The following is a 10,984-nucleotide window of genomic DNA, read 5'->3' on the forward strand; positions in this document are numbered from 1 at the left end:
AAATTTAGAAATTGTTTAATGACAACCTGATATCAATGCTGAATAAATCTGATATCTTAAATCCAGCAGATCTTAATGTTACTAATCTTCGTTCTATTTCATTTATAACAAAGTCTCCAGCAGCACTAGTCATGGGCAAAATTAATTTGCACTTAGCATTAATTTCTTAAGACCTACAATCATAAAGACATTTTACCTGTGTAGAGGTTACTTTCGATACTCTATGCAATTATTCTACCATTGTGGTATTCAAAAGATTACCGTAGATGTGTTTCATCAAGAAAGTGAGCACAGCTTTTTCAATAAAAATAACATAAGCCTGAGGCAATATTTTTGCAAAAATGCAAAACGCAATAAACAGTTACAACTAAAAAATGATACAAATTTTGAGGCTCCCTTATTATCCTTCATGACCACGTGATCACTCGTGCATTATTGCATTATAAAGCATATTTAATCTAAATAATTTTAAAAAAAGCGATTTAAAAATTTTTGCATTTTAAAGCAAAAAAAATGTCAAAAAACACCATTTGTAGATTAATTCAACATGCAAAGAAAAGATTAGGATCAAAAAGAAGGATTAGAAGTGGAAGAAAACTGAAAATAATGGATACCAAAGGGAAGCGAAAATTATATACGTGTGTGTGTGTGTGTTTACTTTTTTAATAGGAAAATCTCAAAGAATCAGTACAACTACTTAAAGGAATGTTTACAAAAAAGAGTAATATCATTTATAAAACAACATCACGTAGACAATAATTACATCTTTTAGCCAGATCAAACAAAAGCTCAAAAAGATCAAACAAGAGCTCATTATGCTAAAGGTATGATTAACTAGTTGAACGAAAATAACCTAGATCTCGTCCGTAAAAATGAAAATCCTGTAAATGTACCTGAATGTTGCCAAATAGAAAATGTTTAGGCTATTTTAAAACAGCAAGTATATAAGATTAATCTACCAAAGGATACATATATGGATATGAACCTAATACAACGGCTTTTTTTGCCAACACTTGAAAAAACTCTTTTTGAATTTTAACTTTATGTTAAAATTTGAATTTTAACATAAAACTAAAATTCAAAAAGAGTTTTTTTATTCGTAACCCTTTACTTGAGAAGAATATGGTGAATAAGCTTTAGGCGTTAAAAACAATTTTGAGGGTTTGTTCTTCGCATCAAAAGAATTTTTTCAGCGACGCTGTATGCAGTACCAAATTACAATAGAAAACAATTTTCTCTACTCTTATGCAACTCCATATAAAGCAAACCATTTGTAAATGCAATCATGTTAAACTCATTAGGGTTATCATCGATCATAACAGATATTCAAACGATGCCAATATGACGTCTATGCTCGCAAGAAACATGTTGTAGATATGTGCAACCCCCTTGCCAATTATTGAAATTATCAATAATTGGCAAGGGGGTTGCACACACCTGCAACAAAGCTTCCATTCAAAATAATTTTGTAAATGCTATCAAGGGATTCCGTGGCTATTAAAAGATTTACCACAAAGAAGAATATGGCTTCCTTTAATGAGGAACGTGATTAAATTAAAGGTCTTGTAAAAATGTGCACAAGAAAACTGTTGAATTTCAGCATAAAAAAGGTCTTGTAAAAAATGTGCACAAGAAAACTGTTGAATTTCAGCATAAAAAAGTTTGCAAAACATCTTGTTGCGGCCTAATGAATTCCAAAAAAACTTTCAACCACAAGTTGAATTGTGCAAATCACTCGAAAGCCACTTCATAAAAATTTGGATTAAACTCTTAACTGAAAAGGATAATAGAGAATGTTCTATTTTTTGTAATCCTATATAAGAAATAGGACTTTATGAGTTATCGATACAAATTATCCAAGTATACACTTAGCTAATTTGTATTAATGACTCATTGGTATAGTTAGCCATGAACTAGATTTTCTAAAATATAAATCCGAAAACGACCAAAATGGTAGAAAAATCAGAAGAACATATCACGCTTTTCTTGTTTTTATATTTTTATGTTTATTTGTACATAATTTAAGGAGTGCTGTATGTGTACAAAATGGCAGCTTTATCATAAAAAGACAATTTTCCAAACAAAAACGAAAAATGACTTGTTACAAATCGTTAAAAATTAAAATATTTTTTTTTGTGACATGGTTAATAAATAATTACTCGTTACAGAAATTTTTTATAAATGCAAAAAAGTATGAAATGTAGAGTGAATAAAAAATTTTATTGCATGTACTACAGATTGAATGTCGAGCTCTTTAGTTGAAAGCTTTGCACTTAAGTTTTAAAATACCTACAAATAGTGAAACTAAATCTCATCAAGAATTCTTAACCTAAAAACGGTTAAACAATCATAAAATAATTGCTATCGATGTTTTCAAGCAAATAAAAATAAAGACCATAACAAGAATGCAAAGGCTTGGACTCAAAGAGACCACACATCTGCATATCATTCATATCTCAAAGGAAGGCTTTGGTTGGATCAGCTGGTGGTATACATCAGGCGTAATGGAAATAACTTGCGATTTTGGTCTTTCTCTAACTATTGGTTTACTTATTTGTCGAATCGGTAACTTTGGAGATTCGCGGGAATTTTCCGATTTCAACCTAAACCAACCAATTAAAGTCTCATTAAACGTAAGTAAATAAAGAAATCAGTCGGTTAAACAAACGATTGTTGGTTTTTATAATGCAATAGCTCCTGCTTCATCAAAAATAAGCATACAAATTCAAAGCTTACTCACCTGGTATCATGCTTTTTGGCTATTTTTAAGAAAGACATCTTTAAAGAAAAAAAGGTAAATATGAATTAGTAGTAAAAAAAAAGAAAACTTTCATAAAAAACGATCAGATCAAACAGATTCACCATAATTACGGAAGTACTTGGGAGTAATTCTTACCGATCTTTGAGAAACGGCGCTTACTGACTTTAGGTGAGATCTGGTTAGTTCAGGGGTGCTACTAGGACTTATCTCAGTGTCAGAACTACCGATACTTCTTTGACGCATATTGGAGACAGGAATCAATGAGTTATGGCGAATAACGACATCAGAAGCTGTAATATCAAGGGTACACTTGGAGGTACACTTCATAAAATATACTTTTGATCATCGTTAAAAAAATCATTTTTATGGGACGTCTTAGTGACCGTTTGCAAAGAAATTATAAGAAATTGCACAATATAAAATCTGCATATATTTGACTAAAATATCTATTCGTACATAAAAATATATATAAAATTATATATATATATATATATATATATATATATATATATATATATATATATATATATATATATATATATATATATATATATATATATATATATATATATATGTCTAGAAAATCACGAAAAATCAAATTACAAGAAAACCGGCTATCAAAAAAACCCTCTAAGTAATATTTTGAGACGATAGATTTTCTTAAATACTAACGTTAATGGAGTTGACAGCCACACACGGAGTCAAAAAGATATTCATTAAAAATTCAAGTAAATTTAAAAAAAGAGATATTTAAGAGATATTTAACAATCTTTTTTAAGTCCTGAATGTTTAAGGCGGAACAGATTCTTGTCTTAACGCTTTTGACATTTTGGGCTTGATGGGCGGAGATATATTAATCGAGTGTTGATTCTGTAAAGAACCTCGTCTTTCAAGGATGGCATTCGACCTTACCCAATCTGGTTCTATTGGAAAAAGAAAAAAGAAATACTTACGTGGCGAAGAAAATAAGATTGGAACTTTAAACTACTAAATTTTCTTATAAATTTTCTTATAAATTTTCTTTTAAATTTAGAAATGTGAACGGTGAACTCCTTTAACGAAAGTAGTTTTATTTAAATACAAAAAAATACAAAAAAACAAACGCAAAACAAAAAATCTTAAAAGCAATTTTTGAAAATAAAAAACTTGAAACTGAAGCACCAACCAAGAATTAATGATCTCCCTAGCTTTCCTAAAAAATGAAAAAAAATGAAAATAATTACAATAATGTAATGTAAGTTTAAACAACATCACATAAACATAAATATTTTGCAACATTATTTCTTAAAATTTTTGATAAACAGAATTACATATAAGAGCTGATTATATATAAGAGTTTACTTTGAACATCAGAAAGAACTGTGTCTTTAACAACATCTTTTGGTTTTTTTCCACTGTGATCACGACTATGTATGTTAGCACCTAGTTTAAATAGCAGATGATGCATTAAAAGAGAATGGAGTAAATTCAAACCTGGGACAGAAATTTCTACAACTACAAATTTTTGCTTAGAAAATTAAAATAACACACCATAAAGTTCGATTAATTGCACAATGACTTGGTTGTGGCCACTGATAGCTGCTAAGTGAAGCGGAGTATATCCCTAGTAGGTAAAAAAAAAGAGGAAAAAAAAATTAATCTTTTAAATGTTTTATCTCAACAACTTGATAAATTTAATATAAATACAAAATATTTTTTAAATATTTATAAAAGCAACTCATACCATCTAACCAGAATCCAATCCAAAATATAAAAAGAAAACAGATCGTAACATAAATATAAAAATTATTTATTTTCTTCTTTTTTTTTTTTTTTTTTTTAATATAAACAAAATTCATAAGTGTTTTAAAAAAGAATTTTGTAATATACCTTTATCACAGCAATAAACATATTTACTTACATGCTGCAATGAGCCAAGCATAAAATGAAAAATAAAAACATATTTAAGAAAGATAACAGATAGTACAAAAACACTATTTTAAGGCTTCATATATTTACTTAATCATATAATTTTACCGATTTGCAGTGAATATCAGCACCAGCAGAAATAATGAACTTTACCATATCAGGACGACCAAGTTTAGCAGCCCAATGAAGTGCTGTCTACAAGAAGAAAAAAAAAAAAAAAAAAAACAAACTTAACCAACCTCCTCCCTCTGTCTAATTTTACATAAGACTAAAGAATATATTTTATTTGTTAAATATATTTAAGGTAGAAAAAAAAAAAAAATACAATTCTTCACTTACATACTTAAAAACCAAAGTAGTATTTGAGATCATCAGCAAGAGTAAATGAGCATTGAGCAATGAGCATATAAAAAGAAATTGAAACATTAAGAGATTTAGCTAATGATAAACTCTGTTGCTTCTAGTTGTTCTTAAATTTAAAACCATGATAAGCCACTGAAGCTGCTGATTTAATGCTTCATTTTTTAAAATAATTTTGGACTCTAGTCTGTAAACAAGACCTTAAATTTGAATGTATTTTATATGGACAAAAAAGTTACAATTGAAACAACAACCTTTTATAGACTAAAGTATTAAATATTAGCTCAAATTAAATGTAACAGCATCATAGAATGTAACAGCGTCATAGAATTCAAAAAAACATAGTCAACTTAAACTAATATTATAGAAACTTAAAAAATCATTTGCAATAATTTCATTACAAAAAAAGAAAGAGAAAAAAAAACTTACACCCTGCAAAAAACCATGTCATCAAATGTTGTCATCAAATGTTGGCAGGTTGAAATAAGAAAAATAATTCAGATAATTAAAAGTGAATTAAATAAAAAATGTAATTGTAAAAATTTTATAATAATGAATAGTTAATGTTATATATAACAGGAATGGCAGGTTGTATCATTATTGACTTTTCAAAAACAAAAGCAACTTATTTAAACTTTGAAAACATATATAACATATGTATATATAACACTACATATTCATCAAAACTTATCACAAACCATAATAAAATCCTTTTTGTTGATTAATTTGGGATGGTCTTTTAAAATCGCAGTGAGTTTGTTTAAATTTCCATTGCATGCAGCCAGCATCCACTCTTTTTCTTCCGGGAGCATCTAAAGAATTACAATGGAATAATGATGATGATGTTAGAGGCTGTGAACATCATTTGAAAAAAATTATTCATGATATCATAAAGGTGGATTATTTTTGAAAAGTGATTTGCATTTAAAGCAAATATTTTATTGAGATTGGTAAGACCTGATGGTTTAAAGTAAAACAATATTATTTACAAAATGTTTTGAAACTAAAACTGTAAACCTGAACACCCAATCACAAATTTTTAAACTACCTGAACATCCAATCACAAATCAATAATTTGTTTGGTAACTAGATTGAAGTAAATGATGCTGATTTGTTTATTAAGCTTTCTACTTTTAGGTAAATATTATCTTCAATTCATGCGTGTAAAAAAAAAAATCCTAAATCTCAATTATGGATGTTCAAAAGGATATTCTATTTAAATTGACACTGACAAACATGTCATTACCATAACCTTAATTTTATCAAGAAGCAAAAATTAAAAATTACAATTAATTTCATTAAGCCAATTTGTCTTTTTTTTTTGTCTTTATTCTGATCATTATGAAATTAGCTACTTATACTACTTATAAATCCATTACTTACTAAACCTTTTTATTTTGTACAATGAAGTATTTTACCATTATTTGTTACTAGTGTTTATTCAAATGTGATTGTTATAGCAATACAAAAATATCAATGCTTGATTTAACAAGTTTGTACATTTTGGAAAATTAAACCCACTCAAGTTAATTAAAGAGTGTGTGCTAAGGGGTTAATTATAGTATTCAAGTTTTTGATATTTCAGGCTTTCTACTGAAAAAACTTTACATAAGGTATGCCAGCTTCACAAAATCCTTAGTAAGTTTTTAGGAAATTAGGTCAAATCTAATGTTAGTCACTTGGGAGCAGTATATATTTAAAACTTTTTTTGTTGATGCAAGAAAAATGTACCAAATTTATTTAAAGTTCAAGACGATGAATGTCAAACTTTTTTAACTTTTACAAGAAAAAACAACATTTTTGGATAACTTTATGTTTGAATCTTTCTGATATTAAAAAGAAATCTTTTTGAATTTTGAATTGAATCTTTCTGATATTAAAAAAATGAAATACTTATGAAATTACAATCAATTCATACAACAGAAACAACTTACATCTAAACCATCATTAAGACCGATGACATCTAAAAAAGAAAATTTATCCTATAAAAATTTGCATTGACACATATATTATTCATTTTGATAACAAATACAGAAAAAAATAACTGTACTAAGTTTTAAGCAGTTCTAATAAATCATTTTTTAATTGCTAAAATCTTATTTCATTTCATATCATAAATCATGTTAATATACAATCCAAAATTTCATGAGAATTATTTTTGCTATCTTTGTGTGGTTTTATAGTATAAAAGTTTTTGTTAAAAAATATTTGCAATTCAAAACTAAAGTTTTTTGGTATTGATCCATTTAAATGGAAGAGATAATTCAATACTAAGATATTTCATAAAATAGAAACAAGAATCCAATGTTATACCTTCAATGTCATCAACTTCTTCTTCTACTAACTAAAGAAGTTATGAATTCAAAATTTACCAAACATATCAAATAACCAAAATGTTACAGCAATCAAATGAATAAAATATAGAGCTTTCAAATTTAGGAAGAAATGTTTAAAGCAGAAATTACCATAGTATTTATAGAATCCATGCTTGGAGTACACTGCATTCTATAGGATAAACTGTTCTGCGATGATGCCACTGATAATCGTGACTATAACAAAAAATCATCACAGTTAATAGTCTTACCCCCAGGAATACTGTCTTTAAGTGTAAATGAGGTATCTGCAGTTGGGATGAAATGGAGATCCAGCATACAGACATTCTTTTTTTTTTTTTTAAACAGATGTCAAGATTTTCTTCTGTAGTTTTGCATTATTTTGGATGTCACAATTCTTTTAATAAAAACAACTTTTTTTATGTTTGTTATTTCAATATTTATTTGGAAAACATACAGAAAATATAGTTCTCCATCTCTGAATATATTTTTACTAAGAAATTTAAGAAGATATAGCAGTACTGTAGTACTGAGTACTGAGTTACAGATACATCAAAGTATGTTTAGTTAAAACTTAATGTTTTTTTTTTTTAAAAAAAAAAAAGTAAATTGAATAGAAAAGTTGCACAATAAATATCATGAAAAAAAAAAAAAAAAAAAAAATGCTGTGGTACACAAACCAGTTAAAAGCAAATGACAGACAAGTTTTTCCAAAATTTGCTTTCTTTTATCTGTACCACCCCTCAACTGAAATGGCTAATTTAGAAATAAAACCATTCTGTTTTTTTTTAAGTAAAACTTTAACAATCAAGATCAACACCTTTTCCACATAAATTTTTTTTATATTTAAGACTAATTAAACCACTTTCCACTGTGACTTTAACCATGTGATGCAAACATGGCCTTATTTCCAGTCATAAAAATCAACTAAGTTCCAAAACATAAAATTTCCCAGAGTTAGCTGTTTGGATTACACAAAACACTCTCTAAAAAAGAGCTTCCAGACATGAATGTGTGGCTTAAAGTGCTTTGTGGGTATTAAGCTACATGTTAATGTAATTTTAATTACATAAACCAACTATCTAAATCAGAGTCATTGTGAGAACCTCCCAGAGATCATCAAGTAAAATTTCAATATAAACCTCTTTATAGGGTTGATATGCAACTTTGGAAACTTCAGGATGAGTGGTGATGTTAGTCAGATTGTGATTTTATTCATAAACTATTTCAACACTTGTTACTATTCCAGATAGCTCAGCAATCAAACTTTAAAGATCAGTTAATGATTGTCTCGATTGAACCCACAGATGATAGTCTGGCACCACTTGTGCTTGCAATTATTTCCACATTATTTTTTTATATTTGATCAAATTATAATCTTCCACAATTAACATTTTAAAATTTTTTATTTTTCTGACAGCATTCTTTAAAATATTACTTCTCCAAAGATGTCTTTAAGATCTTTTGATGTCATACTAAATTTATTTTGAATAAAGTTATATAAATTTAATAATCCAATATCAACATCAAAAGAAAGATTTTGCTTTAAGCCAAATCTAACACACCCATTCAAAAGCAAACAACTTTAAGCTCAAACAACAGTATTATAAAGCCATACAACATAGGTAACTGGTATATACCACTGAATCACTTTAGTAAACTGTTACCCCAAAATCCTTAAGTAAATTGCTCTAATTCTTTAAAATATGTAGATATTGTTTCTCCTATTAAAATACTTTATTTACTGCCACCATGATTTTATTCACACAAAATACACTTTGAATGTTACTATTAACAAAAGTTTAATAAATTATAATACATGAAAACTACATTTGGGGACTGATTTATGAAAGTGATATACTGTATAACTATAAATCTCATAAAGCCCAAATAAACTAAATTTTTGTGAACACTTTTGTATTCATTTAATACTCATTTATACACATGATAAATTTCATTCATACATTGATATTTTTTACTGTCAAAAGACATTAGACCATTATCACATAGGATCTATCTCAAATCCAAAATAATACTGTTAAGTTCATAAAACTGGTTTCATACAAAATTCTACTATACATTAAAACAGCATGTGAATGAACTTAAAAAACTAAGTTATGTTAAAAAACTTTTTATAAGACATTTTATTTTATTGCTTTTTAAAAAAAAATACTGTGTAAATAGGTCTGTTTTAGACTTAAGAAATTTTATTTTAAAAACTTCTTTACCGAAATATCAGAAACACCAGAATCTGAGTGAAGAGTATTAGAGCTATGCTGAGAAACAGAATCCTCGTCATCACTTGTCTCTTTTGAGGATCCTCTGTCAACTGACTGCAGAAAATCATAGCGTGATTTTACAAGAGCATTGCGTACTGAAACTGGCCGTTGAGCTTTCCGATTAATCATTGATGTTGGAAAATGTTCCTGGGCTTGCTTTATAAGAACAATATACTTCTCTCCCTGAAGAATTAAAAGTGTCTTCACAAAAATATTAACACAAATAGATTTAAAAACATTAAAAAACAACCCTTTCTTATGTATGTATGTATGTATGTATGTATGTATGTATGTATGTATGTATGTATGTATGTATGTATGTATGTATGTATGTATGTATGTGTGTATGTATGTATGTATGTATGTATGTATGTATGTATCTATGTATGTATGTATCTATGTATGTATGTATGTATCTATGTATCTATGTATGTATGTATCTATGTATCTATGTATGTAAGAGATGGATGGATAGATGGATACATAAATGCATATATGCATATATAAGAAAAAGGTTTACATTTTCAGTTTTTACAGCAGTAATCAACTGCAGAATTTCCTTAAATTCTTGACGAGCTCGAACTAAAAATAAAATAAAACAAATTTATGAATAATATTGTATATTGCTTGATTAAATTGTGGGAATAGAAAGCACATACTTATACATAAAACTAATCTGATTATTATTTTTAAGAAAAATTGAAAAACTGTCTTAATACTGCTTGTGTACGAACAAAGAGATTGACAGAAAAGACACAAATTCTTGCCTTTTGTTGAAGGAGTACTTAGTTGGACTCGAAACTCATTAACAAGTTCAGTTTGTTTTACTTTTCCGTTGTTTTTTTGAAGAAATTCCCTAACTGCTTCTACCGATATGATGTTGTCAGATTCATTTTCTTTATTGGTCATTTTAAAACATTATAAATTTGACAAAATAAAGGGTTTGATTTTTCTGTAATTTGATTTTCCTTCGATGTAAGCAGCGAAGTTAAACATTGTGATTAAAAATATTTGATTAAATGTATCCGCATTTTACGGAACCAACAATTATGTGCACGTGTTACAAAATGTCAACAATATTTTTTATTTATTTATTTATTTATTTATTTTTTTTCACGAACAAAAGTAATCATCAAAGATCAGATTTTCTTGTTAATTAGGAATCTTTAATTGGTTTAACTGTAGCACGTTAGATTTCCTAAAACAGTAATGAGTTAGATTTACGCGTTGATGAGCTTTCCATAGTCAGTAAAAACATGACGGAGGAGGACATTGGGGGTTGGTTGGGTTCTAGAACACAAATCATCTATTTCTCTGTTTGTGAACAGTTTATTGCACTTTTA

At 27.7% G+C, this 10,984-nt stretch overlaps 2 protein-coding genes across 3 annotated transcripts; both read right to left on the minus strand.

Annotated features, from left to right (window-relative positions):
- Window positions 1-1,975: 1,975 nt before the first annotated feature.
- Window positions 1,976-5,240, minus strand: LOC145192751 (uncharacterized). 2 transcript variants are annotated; one of them, XM_090101144.1, is made up of 8 exons: window positions 5,009-5,240; window positions 4,778-4,864; window positions 4,292-4,364; window positions 4,103-4,183; window positions 3,927-3,953; window positions 2,897-3,051; window positions 2,741-2,778; window positions 1,976-2,603 (listed from the first exon to the last, which is right to left on the minus strand). In XM_090101144.1, exons 1-8 carry the CDS (start codon window positions 5,093-5,095, stop codon window positions 2,450-2,452), a joined length of 702 nt encoding a protein of 233 aa, XP_089957270.1. In that variant the 5' UTR covers window positions 5,096-5,240; the 3' UTR covers window positions 1,976-2,449. The 2 variants fall into 2 exon arrangements, with proteins under 2 accessions (XP_089957270.1, XP_079926201.2); XM_080070075.2 differs by lacking the exon at window positions 5,009-5,240 and adding an exon at window positions 4,485-4,664.
- On the minus strand, window positions 5,203-10,663 carry LOC149882857 (uncharacterized). The gene is made up of 7 exons (XM_090101142.1): window positions 10,409-10,663; window positions 10,162-10,223; window positions 9,591-9,824; window positions 7,495-7,578; window positions 7,343-7,373; window positions 6,964-6,992; window positions 5,203-5,841 (listed from the first exon to the last, which is right to left on the minus strand). The coding sequence occupies exons 1-7, from the start codon at window positions 10,548-10,550 to the stop codon at window positions 5,710-5,712; spliced, it is 714 nt and encodes a 237-aa protein (XP_089957268.1). The 5' UTR covers window positions 10,551-10,663; the 3' UTR covers window positions 5,203-5,709.
- Window positions 10,664-10,984: the final 321 nt, after the last annotated feature.

Source organism: Hydra viridissima, unplaced genomic scaffold (genome assembly GCF_058129835.1).
Source record: "Hydra viridissima isolate aposymbiotic clone 2 unplaced genomic scaffold, HvirCarnegie_v1 scaffold_10, whole genome shotgun sequence".
NCBI lineage: Eukaryota > Metazoa > Cnidaria > Hydrozoa > Anthoathecata > Hydridae > Hydra > Hydra viridissima.

Excerpts from the sequence above, each read along its gene's own strand:
- LOC145192751 (XM_090101144.1), bottom strand. The coding sequence starts at position 5,095 with ATGTTTCAATTTCTTTTTATATGCTCATTGCTCAATGCTCATTTACTC. Across the intron at positions 4,184-4,291 it reads GCAATTAATCGAACTTTATG|GTGCTAACATACATAGTCGT; the intron begins GTGTGTTATTTT and ends TATTTAAACTAG. Across the intron at positions 2,604-2,740 it reads GCCAAAAAGCATGATACCAG|GTTGAAATCGGAAAATTCCC; the intron begins GTGAGTAAGCTT and ends TGGTTGGTTTAG.
- LOC149882857 (XM_090101142.1), bottom strand. The coding sequence starts at position 10,550 with ATGACCAATAAAGAAAATGAATCTGACAACATCATATCGGTAGAAGCA. Across the intron at positions 9,825-10,161 it reads CTGCTGTAAAAACTGAAAAT|GGAGAGAAGTATATTGTTCT; the intron begins GTAAACCTTTTT and ends TTAATTCTTCAG. Across the intron at positions 5,842-6,963 it reads GTCTTAATGATGGTTTAGAT|ATGCTCCCGGAAGAAAAAGA; the intron begins GTAAGTTGTTTC and ends GTAATTCTTTAG.